Below are 18,244 nucleotides of genomic sequence, written 5' to 3' on the forward strand. Positions count from 1 at the left end.
CTCTAGGTCAGACCCGTCGAGAGTAGTGATTCTAGTCGGGTGGGCGGGTGCAAGCAGCGTTCGGTTGAAGAGCATGCATTTAGTTTTACTAGTGTTTAAGAGCAGTTGGAGGCTACTGAAGGAGTGTTGTATGGCCTATACTTTAACCCATGTAGACCCAGCTAACAAACCTATACTTTAACCCATGTAGACCAGCTAACAAACCTATACTTTAACCCATGTAGACCTACATACACAGATATGTGCTAGCCATCCATCTGCCTAGTTTACAAGATAATACACAATCTAGCACCTCCACCTCTGAGGGTCTTTGTCAACCTCTGCTCAGAGCAAAATAGCAGGGTTACAGGGTTACAGGGGGGTTACAAGAGGGTTACATGAGGGTTACAGGAGGGTTACAGGGTTACAGGAGGGTTACAGGGTTGGCCATTTTTTGATGTTGTATCGCCTAGGGGAGCAGAACAGCCAGGACCAGCCCTCCAGGGAGGTAGCTCAGTTGGTAGAGTATGGCGTTTGCAACGCCAGGGTTGTGGGTTCGATTCCCACGGGGGGCCAGTATAAAAAATAAAAATAATAATGTATGCACTAACTGTAAGTCGCTCTGGATAAGAGCGTCTGCTAAATAATGTAAAATGTAAATGTAAAAAAATTGTTGTTCCCCTGCCTGGGACCTGCAGATGGAAATAGCTGTTTGCTAAATATGGTAGGCTACAACCCATCATTTCTCAAGTCTACTGAGACTTTTAGGTTTTTGTTGTATATTGTCCCTGTTCAAATAAACTTCATAAATGAATAATCTAACCAACTCTTCCATTGCCATTCAACATATTACCAACCTGTCTGGAGGTATATTGACCCTACTACAACCCATAAAACAGGTAGATATATACATACAAATGAGCTTTTATGAACTAAATTAATGTGTTGGCGAGCTTGCCTAACTTTTCTAAAATAAAGGACCCGACCGTTGAGGCAATTTGCTTGCCGGAACTCATCCACTCACACGCTGAGCTCGCAGTGCATCAGGGGTGTATTCAGTGGTGCACACAGTAGCAACAGAAAAGGTTTTGCAACGAAAACGAGAGTTTTTATTGGTCCAATACAGGTAGGTCCCTCCCATTAGCTCGTGCCTAAATATATTATACCTTCACTTATACTTCCGTGTATAAAAAAAACATTAGTGGGGGGCGTTCAGCAAGATGCAACGTTTTGGAACGTTCATATAGAGATACGCTATAAGCATGTGGAATAGCGTCGACTCTAGGCTACTCGTGGCATTTTTATAGGCAACGTTTGGCTACTGAACGTGGCAGTGTTGTCGTAATCACCGGCAGGTGTGCTAAAACGGTAGCTGCCTGTGGAGTATTAATTACAACACACTGTAGCAAAACGTTTAGCAACGAAACCGACAGTTTCTCACCGGACAAATTCAGGTTTAATTGTTTATTAATTGATTATTAATTATTGGAACAGCCGGTAGCTGCACATGAAATGGACACATTTCACCGACGTTATGAAAACACTAACACAACCCAGATAGGTAATTTTACCTGTCTTCCTCCATTTTGTCTTCCTCCATATTGTCTTCCTCCATATTTTATTCGCTCTCCCCAGGCTGTCGGGGGATTTCCATCTTCTCAGAAAACGACGGTGGATGAAAGTCCAAGTCACTTTACTGTTGCTCAGCATATTTTACAGAAAGGCATATATTGTTTGCCTATTGTGGAAAAGCTGTTGTCGACGTTGTTCAGATATGGCCTCCTAAACTTAATTCAGCCTAAAACATATATGGAATCGGTAGGCTACATGCTTAAAGGATACCAAAGGCCTAACATGACATTATTTCACATACATAAAGGGCAGTTACCAAAGTTTAGACTAGTTAAATGCCTACTGTTTTTATTGTGAGTTATAGGCTGTATTAAACATTAAGCATTTGATAGCCTATACACAACTTTACATAAACTATATTGATTCAATATAGTCCGCAGCCCATGGCCTAGCCCAGACTTTCGGTGCTAACGTTACGTCGTCCTTAAAACGCGTCCTTAGAAATCAACCTGCACCGAGTTCTCTTGTCGAAATAATAATGCTCCTATGGTCACGTAAAACTATTGGTCTCTAGACCTGTAATAAACCACGATTTTTTGCTATCTTAAATTCAAAAAACGAAAAATATTACCTTCATAACGCAGTTGTCTTTGTCGTATCGAGTGAGTGGTGGCAATTAGTGCTGATAAACAAAGGAGTCCGCTCATACCGAATCCTTGATCATAAGTTTATTCAGATCACAAGCTTCCAGCATAAGTGACCGGTGACATGACACCCGGAGAGCGACGCCTCAGAATGGCTGCTCGCCCTCTCCTTTGTTTTGATAAACAATGATGCTCCCTCTTCTGGTCAATCACCCCTGGGGCGTCACCCTAAAACATTCCCTTTTGATACTAACATAAACAACATTCCATTTCTTCATGAAAAACATTTAACAAAGACATCATCTTAATACACTACATCTTAAAATGGCAGTTGCATAAATGGCTTTTTACTTTCACTTTTCAGTTATTTGGTAACTCCGATGATGTATATAAACCCTAGATTGCTGTCTACTATGTATGGATTTTGAGAACTACAAGAAACAAAATGTGTGTTTGTGAAGTATAAACATCTAAATTACAATTATATAATTATTAATTATGATAAGAATGTGTCACCCCGTGTTCTAGGATGGCTTTTTTCCCTTTATTCAGATTACAACCTCTCACTTTCAGTTATTTGAAAAGGAAATCATCTCCAAAATATCGCTATTTTAAAAAACAGGCCATAGAAAGTTGGTTGCAATTTCAGTTTAATCCATCAGAAACGACAGAACCAATATTACAACAAATATGATGGTTCAACTCAAATATTACTAATTGATAAAAACAAAAACATTATTTTTGGAAAGAATGTTTAAAAATTGTATAATCTTTGTAAATGATATCATAAATATGACTGGTGGAGTTGTGTCACACATGCAGCTAACAAAAATATATGGAATTGTCTGCTCTACTCAAAATTACAACCAACTGATTGCAGCATTACTGCAAAATAGAAGAGTCCAGTGGAAGGGGAGAAAGTAGGAACTTATCTGTCGGCCCTGCATTAAAGACTAAAATTAGTTAAAGAAAATTGTGATAAATAAAAAACTATACCAATTTAATTTAAGGACCAAAGAATTGACAGCTTTGCCATATAGATTGCAAACTAGTTCGATGTACCGATTACATGGCACATGGTTTATGAACTGCTAAACAAAACGACGCCGGATTCAAAACTTATTCCAATTTAAATTAAAGAGCTCGTGAACAAGGGCTCCTTCAGAGAGGTGGGCATTGGCCCCATCAAAGATATCAAAGAGGTGGGCATTGGCCCCATCAAAGATATCAGAGAGGTGGGCATGGGCCCCATCAAAGATATTAAAGAGGTGGGCATTGGCCCCATCAAAGATATCAGAGAGATGGGCATGGGCCCCGTCAAAGATATCAAAGAGGTGGGCATGGGCCCCATCAAAGATATCAGAGAGGAGGGCATGGGCCCCATCAAAGATATCAGAGAGGTGGGCATTGGCCCCATCAAATATATCAAAGAGGTGGGCATGGGCCCCATCAAAGAGGTCAAAGAGGTGGGCATTGGCCCCATCAAAGAGGTGGGCATGGGCCCCATCAAAGATATCAGAGAGGTGGGCATGGGCCCCATCAAAGATATCAAAGAGGTGGGCATTGGCCCCATCAAAGATATCAAAGAGGTGGGCATGGGCCCCATCAAAGAGGTCAAAGAGGTGGGCATTGGCCCCATCAAAGATATCAAAGAGGTGGGCATGGGCCCGTCAAAGATATCAGAGAGGTGGGCATTGGGCCCCATCAAAGATATCAGAGAGGTGGGCATGGGCCCCGTCAAAGAGCTGGACATCAGAGAGAGGGAGGCAGACGGCAGGGAATTGTTGTGTCTAATGAAGTCCGGGCCATCGTCATTGACCATGTGGTAAACAGAGGACATGGCAGAGGCTGACAGATTAGTTCACCCCAATCTGAAAAGATCCAACTGTCAATTCGATCATGAGAACATTTTGCCAAGAGAACCGGTAAGTCTGCAGGATATGCACTATGCTTTACCATTACATTTACAGTAAATTACATATTGTAATGCATGTAAATTCACAAAACATTTTTACAGTATTCTTACAGTATGATCTATTGACAGTATACTCTGTTCTACCCTCAGTATTGACAGAAGACCCCGTGGTGGTGGCCGTGTGCTGACCGACCAGCAGGAGCGGACAGTGGTGGAAATGGGGAGGGCCAGGAATGACATACGGCTGTCTGAAATAAAGCAGGCCATTGAGGAGAATGATGACATCTTTACCAATGTAGCATCCATCAGTCTACCAACAATCACCTGCCTTTTGAAGAGACACCAGGTATCTATGGAACACATTTACCTGGTGCCTTTTGAAGAGACACCAGGTATCTATGGAACACATTTACCTAGTGCCTTTTGAAGAGACACCAGGTATCTATGGAACACATTAACCTGGTGCCTTTTGAAGAGACACCAGGTATCTATGGAACACATTTACCTGGTGCCTTTTGAAGAGACACCAGGTATCTATGGAACACATTTACCTGGTGCCTTTTGAAGAGACACCAGGTATCTATGGAACACATTTACCTGGTGCCTTTTGAAGAGGCACCAGGTATCTATGGAACACATTGACCTGGCGCCTTTTGAAGAGACACCAGATATCTATGGAACACATTTACCTGGTGCCTTTTGAAGAGGCACCAGGTATCTATGGAACACATTGACCTGGTGCCTTTTGAAGAGAAACGACGACCGGGTGAAACAACTGCGGGCCGAGTATGTTCAGGTGCAGCACTATATACTGTATTACTGTTGCTATTAAATCACAGCTACTTCACAATATTATACTGGAACTGTACTGTAGAAATAATAAATATATTTTTTAGAGGGTGATGGAGCTCGATGCTGCTGTGAACCATCGCAGGTATATATCTTTGTTGATGAAGCGCGCTTCAACCTGGCCAGAACTCAGCGCCGTGGGCGGAACCTCATCGGCCAACAGGCGACCGTCCAAGTGCCTGGACAACGTCTCGGGGGGGGGAAACACCTCCATGTGCGCAGCTCTCTCTGTAGATGGTGTGATAGGACGCAGGCCATTACTTGGATCCTACAAACGCTGCACACCTCATTGTGTTTCTCAAGGTGAAAGGGGTCACCTACACTACAGTAAAGTGTATGTGGAGACCCCTTCAAATGAGTGGATTCGGCTATTTCAGCCACACCCGTTGCTGACAGGTCTTTAAAATCGAGCCCACAGCCATGCAATCTCCATAGACAAACATTGGCAGTAGAATGGCCTTACTGAAGAGCTCAGTGACTTTCAACGTGGCACCGTTATAGGATGCCACCTTTCCAGCAAGTCTATGGGGCCTAGTGATCACTGACAGATCCTTCCTTCCTCCTGTCTGTAGTCTAGTGATCACTGACAGATCCTTCCTTCCTCCTGCCTGCAGTCTAGTGATCACTGACAGATCCTTCCTTCCTCCTGTCTGCAGTCTAGTGATCACTGACAGATCCTTCCTTCCTCCTGTCTGCAGTCTAGTGATCACTGACAGATCCTTCCTTCCTCCTGTCTGCAGTCTAGTGATCACTGACAGATCCTTCCTTCCTCCTGTCTGTAGTCTAGTGATCACTGACAGATCCTTCCTTCCTCCTAGTGATCACTGACAGATCCTTCCTTCCTCCTAGTGATCACTGACAGATCCTTCCTTCCCCCTGTCTGCAGTCTAGTGATCACTGACAGATCCTTCCTTCCTCCTGTCTGCAGTCTAGTGATCACTGACAGATCCTTCCTTCCTCCTAGTGATCACTGACAGATCCTTCCTTCCTCCTAGTGATCACTGATAGATCGCTTCTTCAGCCTCTCCAACTGTGTGTGTGTGTGTGTCAGTGTGTGTTGGGTACAGCAGAAGATATTCTTTCAAAATAATATTTATTTCTTTATTTTAAGACAGATATTGATGCCATAAGTCAATGGTGCCACCTGTCAATGATTTTAGAGTAATGATGATTTTTCTCCAGAGGTGGGCAGGAAGATCTGATCACAATGCATCTTAATTGTCTAAAATGAATAAATAAAATGTTATTTTGAAAGAATATCTGTCAAATAATTTGCATACAGGGAGGGACCAGGACATCTGGTCACAAAGTGGGCACAGAGGATGGATAGGAGACACATTTTAATACCAGGTGTAAACCTGCATGTCTGAACATGTGGGCACAGTCAGAATGTGGACACATGTTAGAAACAAGTATAAACAGGGCTAATGAAACTAGTTGAAGAGAACAGGAAGGAACAGACAGGAGGACTGGTTGAAGAGAACAGGAAGGAACAGACAGGAGGACTGGTTAAAGAGAACAGGAAGGAACAGACAGGAGGACTGGTTGAAGAGAACAGGAAGGAACAGACAGGAGGACTGGTTGAAGAGAACAGGAAGGAACAGACAGGAGGACTGGTTGAAGAGAACAGGAAGGAACAGACAGGAGGACTGGTTAAAGAGAACAGGAAGGAACAGACAGGAGGACTGGTTGAAGAGAACAGGAAGGAACAGACAGGAGGACTGGTTGAAGAGAACAGGAAGGAACAGACAGGAGGACTGGTTGAAGAGAACAGGAAGGAACAGACAGGACCGATGTTCAATATCATTATCAACAAACATCTCAGTGATTCACAAATATAAACAAGATATTCTCATTATTATTATTATTATTATTATTCTATAATCGTACTCCCGATATCCCCGCCCCCAATGCATTCCTACCACTGTGGTCTTTATTTCTCATAATGACGTAATGACGCATTCTGTTAGTTCTTATTCAATGATATGAAGGCAAACAAACATATCACACTCACTGTGTATCCCAAATAGCATCCTATTCCTTTGATAGTGCACTACTTTAGACCAGGGCCCTGTGTAGGGTTGGATATCTCTGCCGTCTACAGGGAGAACCCATCCGCCATCGCTGCTCTCCTCAGAAGAGCCTGGTCTAAAGTAGTGCACTATAATATTTGGGACGGAGGACACTTCCTTTTAGCTGCTGCTGAGCGTCTCTTTACAGATCATTCGGGGGTTTGCAAAATACTGTTAGCTTTCCCCAAAATGTGCAGGTTTTCCAGAAATCCTGGTTGGATGGTTCCGGATTTCCTGCTTGTTCCCTCCTGATTCTGGGAGTCTTCCAACTGGGATTTCTGGAAACCTGGGAATTGTGAAAATGTTACCGGAATTTTGCAATCCTATGAGTTAAATAAGGAGTACATATTGCATAAACCCAATTCCTCAAACATTAGCAACTAGCTCAACCAAACATTAGCAACTAGCTCAACCAAACATTAACAACTAGCTCAACCAAACATTAGCAACTAGCTCAACCAAACATTAGCAAATAGCTCAACCAAACATTAGCAACTAGCTCAACCAAACATTAGCAACTAGCTCAACCAAACATTAGCAACTAGCTCAACCAAACATTAGCAACTAGCTCAACCAAACATTAGCAACTAGCTCAACCAAACATTAGCAACTAGCTCAACCAAACATTAGCAACTAGCTCAACCAAACATTAGCACCTAGCTCAACCAAACATTAGCAACTAGCTCAACCAAACATTAGCACCTAGCTCAACCAAACATTAGCAACTAGCTCAACGCAAAGATAAACTTACATACAATATTTGACGTAAAGTCCTCTGATATAGCAAGAATAGCAATTTAATGTTTTTTTTTAATTTTATTTTTTATCAACAATCACAAGATATAACATATATACATTTCACCAGAACAAAAGCAAGCTCGATTTTAACATTCTGATCTTTAAACGTTTCGTATTGCAACACGTAAACACACATACAAATACAAGTTCAAAGGGGAGGAGGGACATGTTTTTTAAAAACATCTCTATACATTTAAAATGCACCAAAACAGTTTAAAAACCAGATAACCAAACGTCAGTAATATGCTCCAGTGATAACGGCCACTGTGTGCTGCAGGCCTCTCTAGGGGCAGAGTCACAAATGGAACCCTATTCCCTATATAGTGCACTACTTTAGACCTGGAACCCTATTCCCTATATAGTGCACTACTTTAGACCTGGAACCCTATTCCCTATATAGTGCACTACTTTAGACCTGGAACCCTATTCCCTATATAGTGCACTACTTTAGACCTGGAACCCTATTCCCTATATAGTGCACTACTTTAGACCTGGAACCCTATTCCCTATATAGTACACTACTTTAGACCTAGAACCCTATTCCCTATATAGTACACTACTTTAGACCCCTAGAACCCTATTCCCTATATAGTGCACTACTTTAGACCTGGAACCCTATTCCCTATATAGTACACTACTTTAGACCTGGAACCCTATTCCCTATATAGTGCACTACTTTAGACCTGGAACCCTATTCCCTATATAGTACACTACTTTAGACCTGGAACCCTATTCCCTATATAGTACACTACTTCTGACCAGGTCCCATAGGTAAATAAATAAAATATAAATAAATATAGGGCCTATATAGGGAATAGGGTGCCATTGGAGACGCTGACTAAGTGGTTAGGATGACTGACGACCTTTAAGGGTTGATATCCTTGTCCTGTGTGATGTCATGTCCATACAGAGCGGTCCGGGGTTAGAGGTTAAATGGCGACCAGGGGGTTGGCTAGTTGATTGTTGCCTGTCTTGGAGTTTAGACTGAAGCTTGATATTCCATTAACTGTAAAACACACACACAGACACACACACACACACACACACACACACACACACACACACACACACACACACACACACACACACACACACACACACACACACACACACACACACACACACAGGAAAGTAAAATGAGCGTCAACCCAGAAACAGAGCGATATACATGTAGTCAGGGTCCGACGGTAGAGGTAGTTTTAGACTAGTGGGAGAGGTAGAGTTGATTCTAACCCAACGTTTCCTCATCCTGGTTCCGGGAACCGTTTCCTCATCCTGGTCCTGGGAACCGTTTCCTCATCCTGGTTCCGGGAACCGTTTCCTCATCCTGGTCCTGGGAACCCCAAGAGGTGCACATTGTGGTTGTTGCCCTAGCACTACACACCTGATTCAGATCATCAAAAGGCTTGATGAGTTGATTAGTTGAATCAAGTGTGTTAATGCTAGGGCAAAAACAAAAAAAAGTGCACCCGTTGGGAGTCCCCCAGGACCAGGATTGGGAAACACTGCACTACACATTACAGTAGCATGGTAAGCGTGTACGTGGCGCCCTCCTGTGGTGGAGATGAGTTATTGCACTACTATACCATTTTCTGGGAAGGTAGTCTACACTGGACACTACAGACTGGGAAGGTAGTCTACACTGGACACTACAGACTGGGAAGGTAGTCTACACTGGACACTACAGACTGGGAAGGTAGTCTACACTGGACACTACAGACTGGGAAGGTAGTCTACACTGGACACTACAGACTGGGAAGGTAGTCTACACTGGACACTACAGACTGGGAAGGTAGTCTACACTGGACACTACAGACTGGGAAGGTAGTCTACACTGGACACTACAGACTGGGAAGGTAGTCTACACTGGACACTACAGACTGGGAAGGTAGTCTACACTGGACACTACAGACTGGGGAGGTAGTCTACACTGGACACTACAGACTGGGGAGGTAGTCTACACAGGACACTACAGACTGGGAAGGTAGTCTACACTGGACACTACAGACTGGGAAGGTAGTCTACACTGGACACTACAGAGTGTTGGAAGTGAATGTTCTGAAATTGGTGTATTTATAATTTCTATAACTGATTAATTAATACATTAATTAGTTGATTAAAATATGTTTCTTACTGGGATGCTACGCTGGGCGAGCCAGAGCGGTGGAAGTGAATGTTCTGATATTGATTAGTTGATTAATAGATGTTTCTTACTGGGATGGTACGCTGGGCGAGCCAGAGCGGTGGAAGTGAATGTTCTGATATTGATTAGTTGATTAATAGATGTTTCTTACTGGGATGGTACGCTGGGCGAGCCAGAGCGGTGGAGGTGAATGTTCTGATATTGATTAGTTGATTAATAGATGTTTCTTACTGGGATGGTACGCTGGGCGAGCCAGAGCGGTGGAAGTGAATGTTCTGATATTGATTAGTTGATTAATAGATGTTTCTTACTGGGATGGTACGCTGGGCGAGCCAGAGCGGTGGAAGTGAATGTTCTGATATTGATTAGTTGATTAATATATGTTTCTTACTGGGATGGTACGCTGGGCGAGCCAGAGCGGTGGAAGTGAATGTTCTGATATTGATTAGTTGATTAATAGATGTTTCTTACTGGGATGGTACGCTGGGCGAGCCAGAGCGGTGGAGGTGAATGTTCTGATATTGATTAGTTGATTAATAGATGTTTCTTACTGGGATGGTACGCTGGGCGAGCCAGAGCGGTGGAGGTGAATGTTCTGATATTGATTAGTTGATTAATAGATGTTTCTTACTGGGATGGTACGCTGGGCGAGCCGGAGCGGTGGAAGTGAATGTTCTGATATTGATTAGTTGATTAATAGATGTTTCTTACTGGGATGGTACGCTGGGCGAGCCAGAGCGGTGGAAGTGAATGTTCTGATATTGATTAGTTGATTAATAGATGTTTCTTACTGGGATGGTACGCTGGGCGAGCCAGAGCGGTGGAAGTGAATGTTCTGATATTGATTAGTTGATTAATAGATGTTTCTTACTGGGATGGTACGCTGGGCGAGCCAGAGCGGTGGAAGTGAATGTTCTGATATTGATTAGTTGATTAATAGATGTTTCTTACTGGGATGGTACGCTGGGCGAGCCAGAGCGGTGGAAGTGAATGTTCTGATATTGATTAGTTGATTAATAGATGTTTCTTACTGGGATGGTACGCTGGGCGAGCCAGAGCGGTGGAAGTGAATGTTCTGATATTGATTAGTTGATTAATAGATGTTTCTTACTGGGATGGTACGCTGGGCGAGCCAGAGCGGTGGAAGTGAATGTTCTGATATTGATTAGTTGATTAATAGATGTTTCTTACTGGGATGGTACGCTGGGCGAGCCGGAGCGGTGGAAGTGAATGTTCTGATATTGATTAGTTGATTAATAGATGTTTCTTACTGGGATGGTACGCTGGGCGAGCCAGAGCGGTGGAGGTGAATGTTCTGATATTGATTAGTTGATTAATAGATGTTTCTTACTGGGATGGTACGCTGGGCGAGCCAGAGCGGTGGAAGTGAATGTTCTGATATTGATTAGTTGATTAATAGATGTTTCTTACTGGGATGGTACGCTGGGCGAGCCAGAGCGGTGGAAGTGAATGTTCTGATATTGATTAGTTGATTAATAGATGTTTCTTACTGGGATGGTACGCTGGGCGAGCCAGAGCGGTGGAAGTGAATGTTCTGCCACTTTCCCTCTCTGCGACACCAGACGCGGGTCTCCTCCGACTGCATGGTGCGAGGCATCCTCCCCCCGTCCATGTACTGGCTCAGACGGATGTAGGCGATGCATGCAGCGTTCTCACCTAGATATACCTTTTTTATTACTTAACTTTTCCTTGCTTCAAGTCAAACATCATAAACACAATGTACATAAGTACCAGGGTTTGGATCCATCCGGTTTCAATTCAGGAAGTAGCAGGTAGCTTAGTGGTTAAGAGCGTTGTGCCAGTAACCGAAAGGTCACTGGTTCTAATCTCTGAGCCGACTAGGTGAAAAATCTGTCTGTGCCCTTGAGCAAGGCACTTAACCCTAATTGCTCCTGTAAGTCGCTCTGGATAAAAGCGTCTGCTAATTGACTAAAATGTTTTAAAAAATGTAAGTACACTGAAATTCCATTTCCAATATTATTTTCAATGCTTCAGGACAATTTGGATTGGTAATTTGAATTTGCTTTACTTTCTGAATTGATATGTACATACAGTGTAGATTTGAATACCAACCATAAACAATATTACATAAAACATAACATAGCTAAAAAAACAACAACATAATGTTCAGTTGGTAAAGCGTGGTGCTTGCAACACCATGATAGTGGGTTCAATTCCCGGGACCACCCATATGGAATATGTATGCACCCATGACTGTAAGTCACTTTGGATAAAAGCGTCTGCTAAATGACAGATATTATAATATTATTATTATAATCATTAGAAATGGCTGATTTCTTACCAATCAGATGGACGTGAGGGTTGAGGAGGATGGTGTGCACTGGCTTGTTACCTTTAGACAGGGCTGGAAGGAGAGGAGGGAGGAGAGAGAGAGAGAGACAGGTCTTAGTTAGCTAGTGGTAGGAGGGAGGAGGAGAGAGAGAGAGAGACAGGTCTTAGTTAGCTAGTGGTAGGAGGGAGGAGAGAGAGAGACAGGTCTTAGTTAGCTAGTGGTAGGAGGGAGGAGAGAGAGAGACAGGTCTTAGTTAGCTAGTGGTAGGAGGGAGGAGAGAGAGACAGGTCTTAGTTAGCTAGTGGTAGGAGGGAGGAGAGAGAGAGAGACAGGTCTTAGTTAGCTAGTGGTAGGAGGGAGGAGAGAGAGACAGGTCTTAGTTAGCTAGTGGTAGGAGGGAGGAGAGAGAGAGACAGGTCTTAGTTAGCTAGTGGTAGGAGGGAGGAGAGAGAGACAGGTCTTAGTTAGCTAGTGGTAGGAGGGAGGAGAGAGAGAGAGACAGGTCTTAGTTAGCTAGTGGTAGGAGGGAGGAGAGAGAGACAGGTCTTAGTTAGCTAGTGGTAGGAGGGAGGAGGAGAGAGAGAGACAGGTCTTAGTTAGCTAGTGGTAGGAGGGAGGAGAGAGAGAGAGACAGGTCTTAGTTAGCTAGTGGTAGGAGGGAGGAGAGAGAGACAGGTCTTAGTTAGCTAGTGGTAGGAGGGAGGAGAGAGAGACAGGTCTTAGTTAGCTAGTGGTAGGAGGGAGGAGAGAGAGAGAGACAGGGCTTAGTTAGCTAGTGGTAGGAGGGAGGAGAGAGAGAGACAGGTCTTAGTTAGCTAGTGGTAGGAGGGAGGAGAGAGAGACAGGTCTTAGTTAGCTAGTGGTAGGAGGGAGGAGAGAGAGAGAGAGAGACAGGGCTTAGTTAGCTAGTGGTAGGAGGGAGGAGGAGAGAGAGAGAGACAGGTCTTAGTTAGCTAGTGGTAGGAGGGAGGAGAGAGAGAGAGAGAGACAGGGCTTAGTTAGCTAGTGGTAGGAGGGAGGAGAGAGAGAGACAGGTCTTAGTTAGCTAGTGGTAGGAGGGAGGAGAGAGAGAGAGACAGGTCTTAGTTAGCTAGTGGTAGGAGGGAGGAGAGAGAGACAGGTCTTAGTTAGCTAGTGGTAGGAGGGAGGAGGAGAGAGAGACAGGTCTTAGTTAGCTAGTGGTAGGAGGGAGGAGAGAGAGACAGGTCTTAGTTAGCTAGTGGTAGGAGGGAGGAGAGAGAGAGAGAGACAGGTCTTAGTTAGCTAGTGGTAGGAGGGAGGAGAGAGAGACAGGTCTTAGTTAGCTAGTGGTAGGAGGGAGGAGAGAGAGAGAGAGAGACAGGTCTTGGTTAGCTAGTGGTAGGAGGGAGGAGAGAGAGAGAGACAGGTCTTAGTTAGCTAGTGGTAGGAGGGAGGAGGAGAGAGAGAGACAGGTCTTAGTTAGCTAGTGGTAGGAGGGAGGAGGAGAGAGAGACAGGTCTTAGTTAGCTAGTGGTAGGAGGGAGGAGGAGAGAGAGAGACAGGTCTTAGTTAGCTAGTGGTAGGAGGGAGGAGGAGAGAGAGAGAGAGACAGGTCTTAGTTAGCTAGTGGTAGGAGGGAGGAGAGAGAGAGACAGGTCTTAGTTAGCTAGTGGTAGGAGGGAGGAGAGAGAGAGAGAGAGACAGGTCTTAGTTAGCTAGTGGTAGGAGGGAGGAGAGAGAGACAGGTCTTAGTTAGCTAGTGGTAGGAGGGAGGAGAGAGAGAGAGAGAGACAGGTCTTAGTTAGCTAGTGGTAGGAGGGAGGAGAGAGAGACAGGTCTTAGTTAGCTAGTGGTAGGAGGGAGGAGAGAGAGAGAGAGAGACAGGTCTTAGTTAGCTAGTGGTAGGAGGGAGGAGAGAGAGAGACAGGTCTTAGTTAGCTAGTGGTAGGAGGGAGGAGAGAGAGACAGGTCTTAGTTAGCTAGTGGTAGGAGGGAGGAGAGAGAGAGACAGGTCTTAGTTAGCTAGTGGTAGGAGGGAGGAGGAGAGAGAGAGAGACAGGTCTTAGTTAGCTAGTGGTAGGAGGGAGGAGAGAGAGAGACAGGTCTTAGTTAGCTAGTGGTAGGAGGGAGGAGAGAGAGACAGGTCTTAGTTAGCTAGTGGTAGGAGGGAGGAGAGAGAGAGAGACAGGTCTTAGTTAGCTAGTGGTAGGAGGGTGGAGAGAGAGAGACAGGTCTTAGTTAGCTAGTGGTAGGAGGGAGGAGGAGAGAGAGAGAGACAGGTCTTAGTTAGCTAGTGGTAGGAGGGAGGAGAGAGAGAGACAGGTCTTAGTTAGCTAGTGGTAGGAGGGAGGAGGAGAGAGAGAGAGACAGGTCTTAGTTAGCTAGTGGTAGGAGGGAGGAGAGAGAGAGAGAGACAGGTCTTAGTTAGCTAGTGGTAGGAGGGAGGAGAGAGAGAGAGACAGGTCTTAGTTAGCTAGTGGTAGGAGGGAGGAGGAGAGAGAGAGACAGGTCTTAGTTAGCTAGTGGTAGGAGGGAGGAGGAGAGAGAGAGACAGGTCTTAGTTAGCTAGTGGTAGGAGGGAGGAGAGAGAGAGACAGGTCTTAGTTAGCTAGTGGTAGGAGGGAGGAGGAGAGAGAGAGAGACAGGTCTTAGTTAGCTAGTGGTAGGAGGGAGGAGAGAGAGCGACAGGTCTTAGTTAGCTAGTGGTAGGAGGGAGGAGGGAGAGAGAGAGACAGGTCTTAGTTAGCTAGTGGTAGGAGGGAGGAGAGAGAGAGACAGGTCTTAGTTAGCTAGTGGTAGGAGGGAGGAGAGAGAGAGACAGGTCTTAGTTAGCTAGTGGTAGGAGGGAGGAGAGAGAGAGAGACAGGTCTTAGTTAGCTAGTGGTAGGAGGGAGGAGGAGAGAGAGACAGGTCTTAGTTAGCTAGTGGTAGGAGGGAGGAGAGAGAGAGACAGGTCTTAGTTAGCTAGTGGTAGGAGGGAGGAGGAGAGAGAGAGACAGGTCTTAGTTAGCTAGTGGTAGGAGGGAGGAGGAGAGAGAGAGACAGGTCTTAGTTAGCTAGTGGTAGGAGGGAGGAGGAGAGAGAGACAGGTCTTAGTTAGATAGTGGTAGGAGGGAGGAGGAGAGAGAGAGACAGGTCTTAGTTAGCTAGTGGTAGGAGGGAGGAGGAGAGAGAGAGACAGGTCTTAGTTAGCTAGTGGTAGGAGGGAGGAGGAGAGAGAGACAGGTCTTAGTTAGCTAGTGGTAGGAGGGAGGAGAGAGACAGGTCTTAGTTAGCTAGTGGTAGGAGGGAGGAGGAGAGAGAGACAGGTCTTAGTTAGCTAGTGGTAGGAGGGAGGAGGAGAGAGAGAGACAGGTCTTAGTTAGCTAGTGGTAGGAGGGAGGAGGAGAGAGAGACAGGTCTTAGTTAGCTAGTGGTAGGAGGGAGGAGGAGAGAGACAGGTCTTAGTTAGCTAGTGGTAGGAGGGAGGAGAGAGAGAGAGAGACAGGTCTTAGTTAGCTAGTGGTAGGAGGGAGGAGAGAGAGAGAGACAGGTCTTAGTTAGCTAGTAGTAGGAGGGAGGAGAGAGAGAGAGACAGGTCTTAGTTAGCTAGTGGTAGGAGGGAGGAGGAGAGAGAGACAGGTCTTAGTTAGCTAGTGGTAGGAGGGAGGAGGAGAGAGAGACAGGTCTTAGTTAGCTAGTGGTAGGAGGGAGGAGAGAGAGAGAGACAGGTCTTAGTTAGCTAGTGGTAGGAGGGAGGAGGAGAGAGAGACAGGTCTTAGTTAGCTAGTGGTAGGAGGGAGGAGGAGAGAGAGAGACAGGTCTTAGTTAGCTAGTGGTAGGAGGGAGGAGGAGAGAGAGACAGGTCTTAGTTAGCTAGTGGTAGGAGGGAGGAGAGAGAGAGAGAGACAGGTCTTAGTTAGCTAGTGGTAGGAGGGAGGAGAGAGAGACAGGTCTTAGTTAGCTAGTGGTAGGAGGGAGGAGAGAGAGAGACAGGTCTTAGTTAGCTAGTGGTAGGAGGGAGGAGGAGAGAGACAGGTCTTAGTTAGCTAGTGGTAGGTGGGAGGAGAGAGAGACAGGTCTTAGTTAGCTAGTGGTAGGAGGGAGGAGGAGAGAGACAGGTCTTAGTTAGCTAGTGGTAGGAGGGAGGAGAGAGAGAGAGACAGGTCTTAGTTAGCTAGTGGTAGGAGGGAGGAGAGAGAGAGAGACAGGTCTTAGCTAGCTAGTGGTAGGAGGGAGGAGAGAGAGACAGGTCTTAGTTAGCTAGTGGTAGGAGGGAGGAGGAGAGAGACATGTCTTAGTTAGCTAGTGGTAGGAGGGAGGAGGAGAGAGAGACAGGTCTTAGTTAGCTAGTGGTAGGAGGGAGGAGAGAGAGAGAGACAGGTCTTAGTTAGCTAGTGGTAGGAGGGAGGAGGATAGAGACAGGTCTTAGTTAGCTAGTGGTAGGAGGGAGGAGGAGAGAGACAGGTCTTAGTTAGCTAGTGGTAGGAGGGAGGAGAGAGAGAGACAGGTCTTAGTTAGCTAGTGGTAGGAGGGAGGAGAGAGAGACAGGTCTTAGTTAGCTAGTGGTAGGAGGGAGGAGAGAGAGAGACAGGTCTTAGTTAGCTAGTGGTAGGAGGGAGGAGGAGAGAGAGAGAGACAGGTCTTAGTTAGCTAGTGGTAGGAGGGAGGAGAGAGAGAGACAGGTCTTAGTTAGCTAGTGGTAGGAGGGAGGAGAGAGAGACAGGTCTTAGTTAGCTAGTGGTAGGAGGGAGGAGAGAGAGAGAGACAGGTCTTAGTTAGCTAGTGGTAGGAGGGTGGAGAGAGAGAGACAGGTCTTAGTTAGCTAGTGGTAGGAGGGAGGAGGAGAGAGAGAGAGACAGGTCTTAGTTAGCTAGTGGTAGGAGGGAGGAGAGAGAGAGACAGGTCTTAGTTAGCTAGTGGTAGGAGGGAGGAGGAGAGAGAGAGAGACAGGTCTTAGTTAGCTAGTGGTAGGAGGGAGGAGAGAGAGAGAGAGACAGGTCTTAGTTAGCTAGTGGTAGGAGGGAGGAGAGAGAGAGAGACAGGTCTTAGTTAGCTAGTGGTAGGAGGGAGGAGGAGAGAGAGAGACAGGTCTTAGTTAGCTAGTGGTAGGAGGGAGGAGGAGAGAGAGAGACAGGTCTTAGTTAGCTAGTGGTAGGAGGGAGGAGAGAGAGAGACAGGTCTTAGTTAGCTAGTGGTAGGAGGGAGGAGGAGAGAGAGAGAGACAGGTCTTAGTTAGCTAGTGGTAGGAGGGAGGAGAGAGAGCGACAGGTCTTAGTTAGCTAGTGGTAGGAGGGAGGAGGGAGAGAGAGAGACAGGTCTTAGTTAGCTAGTGGTAGGAGGGAGGAGAGAGAGAGACAGGTCTTAGTTAGCTAGTGGTAGGAGGGAGGAGAGAGAGAGACAGGTCTTAGTTAGCTAGTGGTAGGAGGGAGGAGAGAGAGAGAGACAGGTCTTAGTTAGCTAGTGGTAGGAGGGAGGAGGAGAGAGAGACAGGTCTTAGTTAGCTAGTGGTAGGAGGGAGGAGAGAGAGAGACAGGTCTTAGTTAGCTAGTGGTAGGAGGGAGGAGGAGAGAGAGAGACAGGTCTTAGTTAGCTAGTGGTAGGAGGGAGGAGGAGAGAGAGAGACAGGTCTTAGTTAGCTAGTGGTAGGAGGGAGGAGGAGAGAGAGACAGGTCTTAGTTAGATAGTGGTAGGAGGGAGGAGGAGAGAGAGAGACAGGTCTTAGTTAGCTAGTGGTAGGAGGGAGGAGGAGAGAGAGAGACAGGTCTTAGTTAGCTAGTGGTAGGAGGGAGGAGGAGAGAGAGACAGGTCTTAGTTAGCTAGTGGTAGGAGGGAGGAGAGAGACAGGTCTTAGTTAGCTAGTGGTAGGAGGGAGGAGGAGAGAGAGACAGGTCTTAGTTAGCTAGTGGTAGGAGGGAGGAGGAGAGAGAGAGACAGGTCTTAGTTAGCTAGTGGTAGGAGGGAGGAGGAGAGAGAGACAGGTCTTAGTTAGCTAGTGGTAGGAGGGAGGAGGAGAGA

The 18,244-nt window shown here is 45.8% G+C and overlaps 2 protein-coding genes across 2 annotated transcripts in view; both read right to left on the minus strand.

Annotated features, from left to right (window-relative positions):
- LOC311125512 (uncharacterized protein) overlaps window positions 1-1,625 on the minus strand; it is a gene marked incomplete at its 3' end in the record, with an annotated part of 35,182 nt that extends 33,557 nt beyond the window's left edge. Inside the window, exon 1 of the mRNA XM_084199553.1 lies at window positions 1,551-1,625. Within this exon, the coding sequence (XP_084055679.1) occupies window positions 1,551-1,594 (44 nt within the window). The 5' untranslated portion in view covers window positions 1,595-1,625. The remainder of the gene's footprint in view (window positions 1-1,550) is intronic.
- A 6,231-nt stretch (window positions 1,626-7,856) lies between these two features.
- Window positions 7,857-18,244, minus strand: part of LOC311125513 (calcium/calmodulin-dependent protein kinase type II delta 1 chain-like) — a gene marked incomplete at its 5' end in the record, with an annotated part of 47,026 nt that continues 36,638 nt past the window's right edge. The window contains 3 exons of the mRNA XM_084199554.1: window positions 7,857-8,835; window positions 11,484-11,649; window positions 12,296-12,358. Coding sequence (XP_084055680.1) covers window positions 8,832-8,835; window positions 11,484-11,649; window positions 12,296-12,358 — 233 coding nt within the window. The remainder of the gene's footprint in view (window positions 8,836-11,483; window positions 11,650-12,295; window positions 12,359-18,244) is intronic.

This window comes from Coregonus lavaretus (genome assembly GCF_964263955.1).
Source record: "Coregonus lavaretus genome assembly, contig: HAP1_SCAFFOLD_568, whole genome shotgun sequence".
Lineage (NCBI taxonomy): Eukaryota > Metazoa > Chordata > Actinopteri > Salmoniformes > Salmonidae > Coregonus > Coregonus lavaretus.